The following is a 14232-nucleotide window of genomic DNA, read 5'->3' as shown; positions in this document are numbered from 1 at the left end:
ATTTGGAGAAGCTGGAGTTTACTTGGCTGTAGGATTCAGAATGTTCTTGTACAAATGTTAATGCAAGTCATAAAAGTACTGAGTTGGTTTTTTTAAGCTGATTTTTAAGCTTGATTTTTCTTCCCTTTCGTATTAATGTGTGTTTTGTCTTAAAGCTAACTTTGCCTTGATGAATGAAAAATGGAGATGGAAATTTTCATGCCACCTGTATTTGCAACAGAAAGGTCAAAACCACTCATTACTAAAAGTAAAAGCTTATTTTATGTTCTTGCTAAACTGTAATTTTGATTGTTATCTCTGTAGAAATTATTTCAGAAATGGTATTGTGGTTAGATAATTTTCATCCTGTTTGGTTGCAGGTTGGGTTTTAAATGTTCAAAGTTTAGAGTCACTACAACCTGCTTTCAAAAACTTGATAGTTGTTACCTGTATTTTGTAACCAACTCATACTTGATAAAACTGGCAGTGCTCCGTGTTTCCTGTTCCCTGTTTCAGGCCTAGTGCTGCCAGTGCCTTGATTTGGGAAAGGAACTGGTCTAAAGGGAGTGTTGAGAAGAGCATGCAGGAGCTTTCCTTACCTGCCATTTGGTAGACAAGGAATAGGCTGCTAAACCCTTCTTGCCTCACTGGAAAAAGCTGCCTGACAGATGGGCATGTCATCATAAATAAAAATAGATTATCGTAGTTCAGGGTAGTTCTGAGCATGATTTCCACATTGCTCCTCCCCAGGCTGCTGCCAAGAAATGCAGAGAGCACTGTGCATAAACCCCCTTAACCTGCATAGGAATCAATGCTGGAAAATTAAAGTTTTAGTTTAAAAGTTAGAAAACTATATCTGCTTTGCAAACAAGTGTTGCTGTCGGTTCCACGGAGAAATGCTGTTTGGTTTGGTCAGTCAGGCAATCTGTGAAGTGGGGTTGCAGCACTGAGCTGTTGGATGTGAGCTGCCAGCACAGCCTCTTTGTACCTCTGTGCCTCCCTCTGGTCCTTTTGTCCCCTGCCCAGCTACCCATAAAGTCCTTGGAACAGATGCTGCTGAACTACTGAGCTGCACCATGGCTGTGTCTCTTGGCATTACATGTGGGAATCCATAATGGAAGAGAATGGTAATCTGCATTCCACTGCTGAAATAAGCAAAGGGGACTTCCAACAGGGACTGTGTATTCCATTAGTTTTCCTGCCCATGGTTGCAAATTATCCAAAGGACTCCGGTCTGGTATTTCTATACAAGGAAAACAAGTACTTAAAGGTATTTTGGATTCTATTCCATCCATATTGTTCTTATTAGTATTCAGGTTTTCCTAGTTTGAACAGATATTTCATATCTGCTTTTGACAAAAATGTTCTTCAACTTCTCAGTATTATTCTTTACTTGTAATCTGTTTCTGTTCCTCCACAGAAGATTATAGATTTGATTATAATCTTTCAGAGTAACAAATAACTGCATACAACAGACAGGCCAACAAAGACACTGTAACACTGTCTAACTGCTTCCAGTCTGCTCACTGTTTAGTCTCAAAATAGCTATTTGTTCAACCTTTTGCATATAGGCATGAAATAAATTAGACAGATATGCTCCTATTTACACTGCTGGTGCCAGACTGAGCACTGCTGTATTGTCTGTCCTTTCATGGGAGAGATGAAAACTTACACAATTTGCATGTGTACTTTACCACCATGTAATTAATTCCTACCTTCCTCCCTAATTACCTTACAGACCTTATTAGTGACATTTACTAACTAGACAGTCATCAGTGTGAAAAGCATGGTGCTGTTTTACAGTTCTCTAAGTCTTTGAAGAGTAAATCCAGTTCTTGTTCAAATCAGTGATTCACTGACTTCCCTGTAAGGAAAATCAGGCCCTTAATCAGCAAGGAAGTGTCAGTCAGTGTCAGTCAGTCAGTGTCAGTCAGACTGTGCAGGACCATCAAAAGCATGTAAATTATCACAAAAGAGTTTCTATGTTTAGCCTGCCCCACCTGATAAATAATTAATAACTAGTTGGTGTATGATTTAATCTTAAAATATTTTATTAAGCACAGGTAATAATGCAGAAATCCATGTCATAAAAAAACTTTGAAGAAAAAGCGAAGTTAAAATCAGTTGCTATAAATATTGCACTTAGAATTTTTATTTTACATACACAACTCCTTAAAAAAATTGGACAATTATAAATTAACATCTTCCAAGTAATTGGAATTTGTATGTTTGAGATCAGATGGCTATGCTGCAAATCTTCAGCATTAAGACTCAGGAGGATCTGTTCTCGTCCTGTACCTGTAATGGATTTCACTTTGTGCCAGCTGTGCTTGGGTGGATGGGAGGGAAGGAGGGGTCAGCGTGGTCTTGCTGTTGACAGTCAGTTGCATTTTCATGACTTACACTAAGTGAAAATTATTTTTCAAGACAGATGAGAGAATGCAGCTGTAGAGTTCAGTTTTAACACGTTTTGTTTTTCAAGGCATTTAGGATCTTTGAGTTCTTAGCCTTAAAACTCATGACAAAGCTGTTGGGAAAGACTTTGCCTCTACCATCTTCTTCTACTTGGCCCATGATGATGTAGTTTAAACCTACAAAGGACAGAATGAGATTACAAGACAGAAATCTGGGATGTCACTTGGTAAGTACAATTCCTTACCTGTGATCTCTGTTCATTTGCATTGTTTTTTTTTCAATGCCTTCTCATATTTTTCCTTCTACCTAAAGCAAATACTTCCTTACCCATCTTTGCCATGCTTGTTACGCCATAAAGTACAGTTAGGCACAAATCAAGTAGATACATTGCTAACTAATATATAACAATCATTAAATGTAGACTGTCAAAGAGTCTGAAAGACATCAGAAGTGCAGCATAAACACTGGCTAATTTAGGCATCAACACCCAGAGTGGAATGTGTCTCATTCATTTCAATATTTGCACACTTGCTCAGATTGTATGTTAGTGGCCATAAGAGATAGTGCACTTAAATCTTTGCATTCCTTTTCCTCCCCAAAGACAGAAACATTTTCTAGATACATAGAGAGGCAGTCAGGCAAGCAAGGTGGACTCAATGTGTGACAGAACCTGGCTTTGGAGGAATCAAGTGGATTTGCATATTTTTATGGCTCAGAAGGGTTAGGGGTTTGCAAGGCCTTAGGCTGGAAGGATTTGTGTCATAGGGATATAAACAGGGAAGTTTAGATACTAAGTAAAGGCCATTAAATAATTCATAGATATTTAGGATGAGAAACACAAGTGTGTGGTTTGGAGCCAGCAGTCTGTGTAAAAGGAGACAGTTGGTTCCACCCAGGACATTATTATGTCTTCCAGTGTCTAGCTGCCAGATAACTACAGGCAAAAGCTAGTTTCTGATCATGATTTTTCACTTTGTTACTGCCCATCTTGAATTAATATGCTTAAACACCAGTACTATCTGGAACACTATCAGGGTTTTTTTTAATGCTTAATAAATTATTTTGAATGTTTCCTGCTGTGGTTCCATTTATGTAAACCCAAAATCTATTTGAGCTTTATTTGAGAGAACCAAATCATATTTTACATTGTATCACATGTCTTTTAAAGAAAAAAAGTTTTTCGAACTCCTTTGATCTAAGTAAGCCTAATCCTTTTTAAGTAAAACTGAAAAATGCAGCAGAAACCTGGATTACTGGTTATTTTCAGCTTAAATTGATTATTTTACTGACTATAGAAACAATTACTGTAATTTTACTAATTTTTGTGGCCATATTTCAAAAAGTAGTTTTCAAAATTGCTGTCTTTTATAAAGACACAAAGCAGTTACTGTTATGTACTTACTTCTCCTGATGAGAGGACACTGCTTACATACAACGAGAATCTTGGCACTCATACTCTTGCCAGCTTGTTGAATTGCTAAATTCCCCTCCTTATAGACATTAATGATGGCTATTGTTGCATGCAGGCTTCCAGCTCGGGTTATCGTTGTGATTACAGTTCCAGTTATGACTAGGAAAAAAGATGTTTGATACATGTGATACATTTATATTTTAGACATACATTTTGTGGCATCATAAAACTTAGTTAAGTGTATTAGTCCCTAATAAGGAAATAATACTGGCAACAGTTACTAAAAACATTCATATCACCTGTAATAAATAAACCACTACTGTCAAATTTTGGTGGCACCAAATATAAAATTGTTGTAAAATGTGCCAGTCTCTTGCAAGCCCAGTTCTTGGGTTTGGTAATTTCAGTTAAACAGTATGACTTTATCCTCCTTTAATGACGAATTTTAAAACGTGGAGAAGTTGAATTGAAAGTGTTCTAGGCAGAAGCTGGATTGCCAGCTCTCTGACACTCCCAAATGAGTAGCAGGGAATAGTTCATGCCCTAGGAACTAGATTTTCATCTGTCTGAGGCCTGATACTGATATAAATTTGTCAACTTCAGCTAAATGTAGATTACAGATTAGACATCATATCTCCCAAAGACCTCTCAGTATGAAAATAAAGATACTTTCTTTTCCCTGGGATGACCAGATTAACTCTTAAACCATCTTTTTTTTACAGAAGGAAATGGTAACTGGTATTATCTATTTGTTTTCTTCTCAGGTCACCTTTTGTAAATCAGATATTCTATCCTGGGATCAATTAGATCTTCAGTAATTAAGTATGTATAGCCAGATTTATTTACAAAACTGCATAATCCACATTTTGGGTTATGTGTTTGTAAATGTGCACATTATCTTTCTTTAATGCAGAGCTTTTAATTAAATAGGAGTGTTCAAGTTCAGTCAAAAAGAGACCTGTGGATGTTGAAATGCTGGGTATTGCAGCTATATTTCTAGAAACAATAAAAGTGAAATGCATGATGAAAGAAATGCTCTTATTTTCTAAATTCACAAAGTCAGCAAATAAACTTAGAATCAGTCATAATCTATGAACAGCAGACTTCCTATTCTTACCTTAGGATATGCTTACATTCACAGTAGCATATCAAATATCTTTACTCTCAGTCCTGCCATGGAAAAGACTGAAAAATGTCAAGTATTTGATAACAGGTGAGACAGGAGAATGTGATTTATTACCCTGATGGTAGAGAAAAAACCCAAGTTTTTTATAGTGTCATTTACCATCAGCCACAAGTGAGGTGTGGTCAGTAGGAGGAGACCATTTATAGTTTGGGATTTTTTTCCTACCTGCTTCTTTTCGTCTTGGACCAGCCTGTACTGGTGGCAAAACAGGCTGGTGGTCAGGGGTGGTAAGGGGTCCCCTGACTCCATCCTGCCTCAGGGAACAGCTCCAGCCCTCCACTGCTGCTCTGGCAGCATCAGGCAAAGCTGCCCTCACACTCCTTAACCAGATTTCCTCAAATCTCATGGGATTAGCAATATAAGTCAGAAGAATCTGGTTAAAGTGAAAAAAACAAAGGGGGCGGGGGAAGTTTTCCCATCAAATTGTTAGGGATTTTATAGGGGATTAAAAAAAGTTTCCAGTATTAATATGGGAAAATACTCTGACACATAACTGACCAGCCCAGCAGTGACAATGCCATCCTAATGCACAGCAGACACTGCTTTTCCTGAGTGATTTGTGTCTGTACATACAGCAGTGCATGTCAGCTTCCATGACTTCTTTTAAAAATACTTTGGAAGTGTATCCAGTGAATTGTGGCACAGTCAGCAGGTGCAGCATAACGTGTATGGGCTGGTTACAGACACATGAGCTGACAATACAGTAACTGAATCCATACTTCCCTGTGGTTGTCTTTTCAGATTGAGAAAGTGTGTTTGTCTCAGACATCTGTGCAGTGCCTATTTCAAAATATCTCCAAGAATGTATTGAGTGAAACACAGATCCTAATGTCAGGTACACATAAGGTGGTGTAAAAATACAGACTATTATATTAATGATAACTCAGAACTACACCTGGTAAAACTCCCTTGAGTTTAAAAACACAGTGCTGAGTGAATAGTTAAAAAGAAATTGCTTCCTTACCAAAGTTGCTTGAACAATAATTGCTTTCCAGAGTCCCACTCCTCTTACACTTTTGCTGGCACAGGGCAACTGTAGGTTTCGCAACTTTTTGAAGAGAAGTAAATTGACATTGAAATGAAGTATTTGGTACAAGTGCAAAGCAGTATGTTTAAAAAAAAAGAGAAGAAAGATGAATAATCCTGATGTGTACATGAACACCACAGTAACAATATTCCTTTTCTCTGCCATCACCTCCAGTGATCATCTTTTCAGGTATCTCAGCTGTGTCTGATGGAATGGGGTGTTAACAGAAAACTTACACGTGGGATCTTAAATATGTAATCAAGTGCTGTTGCCACACAGCCCTAGTAGTACACTTGAAATATCATAACATGATATTACAGTAATGCTTCTGAGGGAGGGGGTGGCTTTTATTGGAAATTACTGTGCTGTGATGGAAGGGATCAGAGTTCAAATTGCTGATTTTTTTTTTTCAGAATTTTTTACATAGCTTCTTGACATGCAGTACTGCATGGTTTTTATTCATGACAATTTGAAACACAGTGTTTGAAGTATGTATTTAACATTAGGGATTGAGGTTTCCTTTCTGAAATGGAATGCTTTGTTTATAAACAACTGAATACACTTGGTATCTTTCTCCTACTTGGCTGGATATTAATGGTCTCTGTACTTTACTCAGCTGACCCTTTCTGCATAACATGTTGGGATGCAGTACTTTCAGGCTTTTATGTCCTTTTCAAATTTGTTTGGAGTTGGTCAGTGGCATTGTAATTATTGGATGGAGGTGAGACAGATTGATTTAGAAAATGTATTTATAGCATTTATTTCTTCAGGTACTAATATTTTTATGTAAGATGGAGACTGAGGCAATTCTTTAAAGCACCTACTTAAGTTTAATATTTTATTCATGCCTGGAGTTCTGTGCAAGTTTGAACAGAGCTGATTTGCAAGATAATAAGTTAAATCTATTTGAACTGGACACTTCTGAATGCAAATGACTGCTCTGAAATCTAACTAAACTGTAGAGGTTTGGTTTGCTCTGGTTTGTTTTTAAGCTCAGAAATGCCTACATCATGCATAACTGATCAGACAGTGAAAGGACTTCTTGCTTCTGTCTGCCTGACAAGTGCTTCTGAAACATTCCCTCTGTTGTCCTCTCTCAGATGAGTCTGCATGTTTTTATTTTCTAACACTGATGTTGTCATAAAAATTGATTTGGAGTTAATTGGTAAAGCTCACCTCTGTTCCCTTCAGCCCTGAACAGCTCAGAGAGCGAAATGATGGCAAACCCTGAACACAGCACGAGGGAGAACTGACAGCCTGGGTTACTTGAGACCAGGTGTTTGATCTAAGAACTGCATTAAAAAGTGCTTTATAGTGAAGAAGAGCTGAATTATTTATTGTCAGAGCAGCAGTCACATCAGAATGATTTATAGGTCATTATAATTTCATTTTTATAATGTTTATTTTCAGCTATTTTAAATACCTTTTGTTAGCACTATTTAAACACCACAGCCTCTTGGTTTCCTGCTGTCCTCCCTTTTGATGCATTTTAAGTACAAATCAGGTTATGTCTTGCAAAAACATTATAAATAATTTGGTTTTCTGCTATAACTGTTTCTTGAATCTCTCACATTCAGGTTATAGAAATTCTAAGAATTTATCCCTTCAGTATCTCAGTAATGAGCTAGTTTTGGCAATACCTTCAAAAAAACCCTCCTCTGATCTTTCATATATGCTGTCTAGTCTAAAATATAAAAGGAAACTTATTTTTAGTGTGACATATTTCTTTATAAGTTCCAATCGCAGAATTTTTTAAAATAAAAATAATTCTAGGAGAGTGTCACATTGACAGGGTGTTGACAGAATATGAAGAGGGCTCAGGTGGCTTCCATACCAATTTTGCTTGATGTTAATAACTATATGAAGAAAAATACAGTAAGATTTTTACAAATCCACTTCTATAGAAGAAAGAGTTCCTTTAAATAAAACTATTTCTTGAAATAGTTAGAACTTCTTATACAAAAGAAATTTGCTCATCCATTCTTCTATGGCATTTGCTAGTTAACTGTCCCAAATTTAGAAGAGACAGGAAGATTCTCTCAGGTGGAATGAGTTACTGTTACCCTTAACTCTTGCCTGGATGGATTTCCTTTTAAAAATGTTAAGTAGATTCTCCCATGAGTATGTTAAGGTACTCTCTTGAGCCTATTAATTTTAATTAATTCCCTCAACATTTGAAATAGTAACAAACCATAAAACTTTAATTTTTAATATACCTTCTATTACATAGTTCTGTAACCCTCTCCTTGTCTTGGAATAATTAATTTTTCTAAGAAATTGTATAAAGCCAGTAAAACTTACTTGAGGTAGCAGGGACTGTTGTGGTCGTAGGTGGAACTGTAGTTGTGGGTAACTTTTTTGGTCTAAATTTATAATGGCCAATAAAACCATCAGCTGTTAAGCTTAAATCAGACAAAAACTGAATGAGCAACTCATTTCTCTCAGACAGAATAGGCCTGAAATAGAAAAACAAAATAAAATATTTCCATTATTTTGAATGTCAAAGCCAAAAAGCATTAATAGCATTCTTTAAGAAAAAAGAGAGTGCTTCTCTTTAATTACTGGTCTGAATGCAGTAAAACTACAACTGCCAAAGCAGCACTTCTCTCATTCTTTTGAGCTTTCCACAGACCTTGTGTCAATATTCATTAATAATTAGTAACACAAATTTTTCAAGCACAACCAGTTTTTGGAAAGAGAAGGAAAAATAAATATACAGGCAAAAGAATCTTGGTGAGGAGAGAAAAAACCAGCAAGTGATTTTAAGTTGTAGTTTTACTAAAATGACTTGTGTTGTTTCTTCCCAGCAAGTCTGAGTTCATGAGCAGGACTTCTTCAAAACACTTAATCAGGCCTTTCAAGTAAAATGTTGTCATCATCTCCCATTTTTTTGGCAGATTTTCCCAAATCAGTTCACTCTGATGGCCAAGTGACACAAACAATAAGTGCATGGCTGTCTGGAATTCTCTGGATTTCCAGCTGCCAAGGTAGTTGCACAGATCACTCTTTCCTCGCTGCAGCATTGGCACAGGCTGGGGACGTAGGAGGGCACTGATTATCAGCTGCCCAGGAGCTTTGTTCTGCTTCCTGGACACCACGACTACAAGGCCAAATCTGAAAAATCTGCCCCAGTCTGTGTATCTTGTCTTTTTAAAAAGTGGCTGAGAGAGAAATAAGTCAGATAAAGTGAGTAAGGAGCCAAGGAGCCAGAGAGCTCAGCTGGATCCCTGTACTTCAGTATCTATAATCAAAACCTATATTAAGTGATGTTAATGTTCAGCTACCATTAGTATTGGTACTATACCAATATGAATAGCATTAGGATTAGTACTGGTGTTATTAGACAGTGGTCTAATGAGGCCTGTGGGACAGGAGAGAACATGGGTTGGAGCCAGGGCTAGTCATGGAGAGAGAAAAGAGAAAACCTAGAGAGAGAGAAGATACTAAGCAGCTCCTAGAAGTTCAACTGCAGGCAGAAAATATCATGTTTAATTTAAAAAATAATGAAAATCTTCCAGAAGCCTAGTACAAAACTGTAACTGCAGTTACAAACAGTGACTGTAGTACTGTGTTATGACACATAGTGGTGGTGAAGTTCATAATTCAAGGAAGTTACTCACGCTGGGGGACTGTCTCCGCAGTACTTCCCAATCCTTTTGGCATCGTTGATCTCCCCACCATTAAACACTGCTACATAGTCATATCTGCAGTAGTTGTCTCTCTCCACATCAAACTTCTCAAACTTTAACTCTATTAGCTACAAGGAAAATGTAGATAACTCATTTATTGGTGCTTCTTGTAGTAATTGACATCTTCATGTGAAGTACTATTTGATTTTTCTTTCCATAAGGGAAAGTCCTTAATGCACTTCTTTGAAAAGTATTTTGATCCACATGACTTGTCAACACATGGCTCTACTATTCTGTAAAACATTTTCTTCTCAAATGTATGCAAGTAACTTCTCATAAAGTTATTTTTATGAGTGAATAACAACAGGATAGTAGGTGGTAGGTGTTACGTTGCTTTTAAAATAACTGTACAAGGATAAACCACAGAAAAGGGGTTTCATTTCATCATCCAAGATATGCGAAAGAAAAAGCAAAGGCGAAGTTGGTAGAGCCATTTCACTGACTTCATTAACAGCAGGGTTTGAATCACTGGTTGCCAATGCTGTGTACATTTGGTGCAGAATTAAAGAGTTAGAAATTAAAATACTGCTAGAAATAAAATTAACAAATAGTAAGACTAAAACCATGAGAAAGTAAGTAGTTAAAAGGATTGTGTCTCCATGTCAGATTTCCATAAATGTTGAGGCTTTACAAGTCATAAATGAGAACTAGTGTAACTCTGGTATTTCCAGTGCTGATGCTATTATCTCCAATGACTTGTATGTATTGAATTTTTTACTTAAGGAAGAAAAACAATGGACAAGGAAACAGAAATTGAATCTACTACTGTGAAATGAAGCCCTGCAGAATGACTCTGTCAGTCATGTGCAGCAAGGAAGGGAAACACAACCTAACTGCTCCATGGAAACAGAGGTAATATATGCATTTAGGTTGCTTCTTTATATGAAGCACAAGAGTGTTTAAAACATCTTCCCATAAATAGCACAAATGAGGCTTGAATGACAACACTGAATTGTGTTGATTGTAAATATGCAGGATTTCTTTTTAAAGGTCTGTCTCAAACAAAGATGGTATTAAACTTTCTAAGACTGTACAAAAATAAAAACGAGTAATTTGTACATAGCATACACTTGATTTGATTTAATAACATAGTAAAAATTATCTTGTTCTATATTCATTGTAATGGTAGCCTGTTATCACCTAATGTCTTAGTTTTGCCTGAATATGCTTTTGCACTATTCAGATGTTTAAGGCATAATTTTCCTTCCTATAAAGTATGAGTAGCCTTGGGGACTTGGTTTCAGAGATGACTAACAGGCTTGTTTCCAAACCCTCGGCATCATGATGAAAAAATGCCCTTTAAATGGAAGCACCCATATGAATAATATTCTGGTGATTAAAAAAGATGGTATAGAAAGAAGCAATGCAACTGGGAATAGAAATGCTAAATTCTTCCACAGCAGGCAAAACAGCATAATGTCTAATTCACTATTGTTCATAAGTGCACTTTGCACTAATTACTATTTCATGATAGAATAGAAGCTCTTCATGATCAGGAGGAGCTCCTTCATCTTCTATAATATATAAATTATTGGTTTGTATTTGAAGAAGCAAGAGAACCTTGTTTTATTGCTCACGAGCTTATGAAATGGAAATAGAGACAACAACACCTAAACTTTGGGAAAAGGAAGACTGAGGAGCTTTTTATGTGCACTTGAAGAGAGATGTTTATTCACTACTTCCTCAAAAATTGCTTTTGTCACTGTCAAAATTCTGCCTTATTTGCATGCAACCAACCACTGTTGTAGTACATGACTAATATATATTTGGAAACAGGTAGATTTATGGAACAGGATCATCAAAAGACACAGGATATAATGCATATATTTTTACGCTTATATAGCCTTTCTTAAATCTTCTCTATGAGCTTAGGAGAAGTTCTTAGGCTTATCTGGAGACATTTGGAAAGAACCAAAGTAATCTGCAGTTTACAGATAAAGTTTTAAAAATAACTGCCTATCTATAGGATTGTTACATGACCTGTATCTAGCAAACAAGGAATGTGGATTAAAGAGGAGTACAGGAAAGACTAAGCTGACATACTGCTTCAGTTCAAGGGAGAAACTATCTTGAGAAATGGAAAAGTATGAAAGATCAGAAGAATACATTTATCTGGGGCAGCTTTTTTTATTTTGAGGATTACAGTCATGAGCAGAAGATGAAGAGGAAAGTCATCTTTACATGTAAATGAATTTAAAAAGCTGGCTGTGGCAAGAAAAGCCACCTACCAAACATGCTTGGCAACCAAAATATTCAGTCATTGTAGACTGTCCTGCCAAGGTACAAAGCAGATGGCTCAGCAGCAACCAGGAAATGTGGATTGAGATTAGCCCTGTAGCACAGGGAACACACCTGTGTTTGCCATGTGTGGCACACGAGCCCTCTCTGTCTGCTGTCACATCTTTTCATATCTTAATGAAGTGGTAACATATGCTCTCATGGCATCTGGCTAATCAAGCATGTTATAAGATGGAGCCTTCAACATAGGAAATAAAACAAACTTTATGAAATGTATATTGAAAATCTCTGTCCAGGACACAGCCAAATGTATTCCCTGTGGTGTAAGCAGAATAACACAATTTCTGCTTTTAGTAAATTCAATCAGCTCCGCCTGGGAACCTCAATAACAAACTGCAGCAACGCCAGAAAAGCTCAAACATTGTTAGACTTAAACGTAGCAGTGGTCATCATGATGTTTGGTGTTGAGATGATCACCTGCCCTAACTTAATTTGCATAATGCTTTGTGAATTAACAAAATAATCTTTAAGAAAACCCTGGTGTAAAAGCCTCACCAGTCACAGATGCTTTAATAGTCTTGATTTAGGGGAGTGTGTCAGTGCAGGGCAGAGGATGTTCAGTGCTGAGGGAGCACAGGAGAGAGACAGGTGAGGATCTCTGGAGCATGGCTGTGCCTGCGCTGGCTGTACGGACCCGCCCTGAGGCTGCAGCCAGATGCCATTTCATGGCTCGGGGCAGCGAAGGCAGCGCAGGCAGCGTGTCCCTGAGCCGGCTGCTGCTGGCATGGGAGTCCTTGCAGGCCATGGAAGCTGAGCCTTACCTGGTTCTTGGGGGCGACGATGTGCCAGGAGCAGGTCACTCCCGCTGGGTAGTCTCGCTCCGGCCAGTTGGGCGTTTGGAAGGACCCCGACGGCTTCTCCAGTCGTCCCCCACAGTACTGGTCCCCTGCAACACACACACCGAGCTGAGCAGAGCCCAACGGGGGAGCCACAGCCTGGGTAACACCCTTGTGCTGCTGCAGGGCTTGGGGGAGATGGATGGTTCTGGCTGCTTCTGCCATGGCCCCACCACAGGACATGGCTGAGCTCTTCAGCTCAGCTGGTGGCACCTCTGGGAAAACATACTTAATTAAGGGCAACAAAAAAAGAGTACCCAGTACCACAGAACCAGCATTCCTGTAAACACTGGGGCTGGAGGAAGAGAAACCTCAGGTACTGGAGCAGCCATCCCTGCAGCCCATGGGGCGGCTGTGCCGGGGCTGACAGGCCTTCCCAAAGGAACTGCAGCCTGTGGAGTGTTCACGATGGAGGGGGGTCTTTTTTTTCCATATCTCCTCCCCCCAGTCCCAAATTACAAAGCTACCTCAGATATGTAATTCTTATTTACAATATTGTTATGAACCTCCTTTATTAAATTAACTACATCAGCTCACAGTTGTTTAATATATCTTTCAAGAAGTTATCAATACAGAGCTTCAACTGGAAGACCTGATCAATTACTCATCACCAGTCTGCCCAACAACCTGCCTAGTCTGGTATCATGCACTAGCAAAAACCTTGAAAAAGAGTCACTCAGCAGGGCAGTACCACCTCCCTGTGACCTGCCAGCCTCTCACAGGTCATACTCTTCCCAAGTATGAGGTAATGCCTTTATGTTTAATAATATCTGACAAATCTTTCTTTGATATGTTTTTCTAAGTGTTTTTAAACCAGTGTAGAAAGGGACAATCCACAATGTTCCCTGGCACAGCACTCCACCACTTCAAAGCTCACTGAGAAAAATCACCTTTTCCTCTCCACTGTAGCCACTTGCTCATCTGGTTTTAATATTGGAAGAGACAGGGACTGTGGTCCCCATTCACTTTCTCTGTACCATTTATGACTTTAGAGCCCTCTCCTACACTCCCTTCTTTTTTCTTTCTCTTTTCCAGCATGAAGTTCATGCTGTACAGTTGATCTTTGTGTAGATGAGGTTCTTTTAACTCTATCATACTTGTTGTCTCTTATTGCTTCTGATAGTTTTACTGTATTCTCTTCTGAGATGGGAACATCGGAATGGCACACGTTATTCAAGACATAGATGCATTACGGATTTATAGTGGCATAATTTTCTGTTATTGTTTGGTCTTAATTCTCTTTTCTAAAAATTTTTAAGTTTCTGTTTCTTTTTTTTTTTTTTTATTCCTATTAAGCACTGGATTCATGCTCAACTATTATTTTCATAAATTACCTATTTTAAACCTAACATCTCATTCCTAAGAAGCAACAGTCAATTCAGAACCTGCTG

The 14232-nt window shown here is 38.0% G+C and overlaps 1 protein-coding gene across 3 annotated transcripts in view; it reads right to left on the bottom strand.

The window, feature by feature from the left end:
* Positions 1-2045: 2045 nt before the first annotated feature.
* Positions 2046-14232, bottom strand: part of PCOLCE2 (procollagen C-endopeptidase enhancer 2) — a 57326-nt gene continuing 45139 nt past the window's right edge. For all 3 annotated transcript variants that reach the window (XM_032698158.1, XM_032698160.1, XM_032698159.1), the window contains 6 exons: positions 12767-12891; positions 9639-9775; positions 8320-8474; positions 5956-6039; positions 3797-3964; positions 2046-2570 (listed from right to left, as the gene is read on the bottom strand). In XM_032698158.1, coding sequence (XP_032554049.1) covers positions 2440-2570; positions 3797-3964; positions 5956-6039; positions 8320-8474; positions 9639-9775; positions 12767-12891 — 800 coding nt within the window. In that variant the 3' untranslated portion in view covers positions 2046-2439. The remainder of the gene's footprint in view (positions 2571-3796; positions 3965-5955; positions 6040-8319; positions 8475-9638; positions 9776-12766; positions 12892-14232) is intronic.

This window comes from Chiroxiphia lanceolata, chromosome 10 (genome assembly GCF_009829145.1).
Source record: "Chiroxiphia lanceolata isolate bChiLan1 chromosome 10, bChiLan1.pri, whole genome shotgun sequence".
NCBI classification, from domain to species: Eukaryota; Metazoa; Chordata; class Aves; order Passeriformes; family Pipridae; genus Chiroxiphia; species Chiroxiphia lanceolata.
Note: the sequence above shows the minus strand (reverse complement) of the source record. Positions and strands in the feature narration are given on the sequence as shown.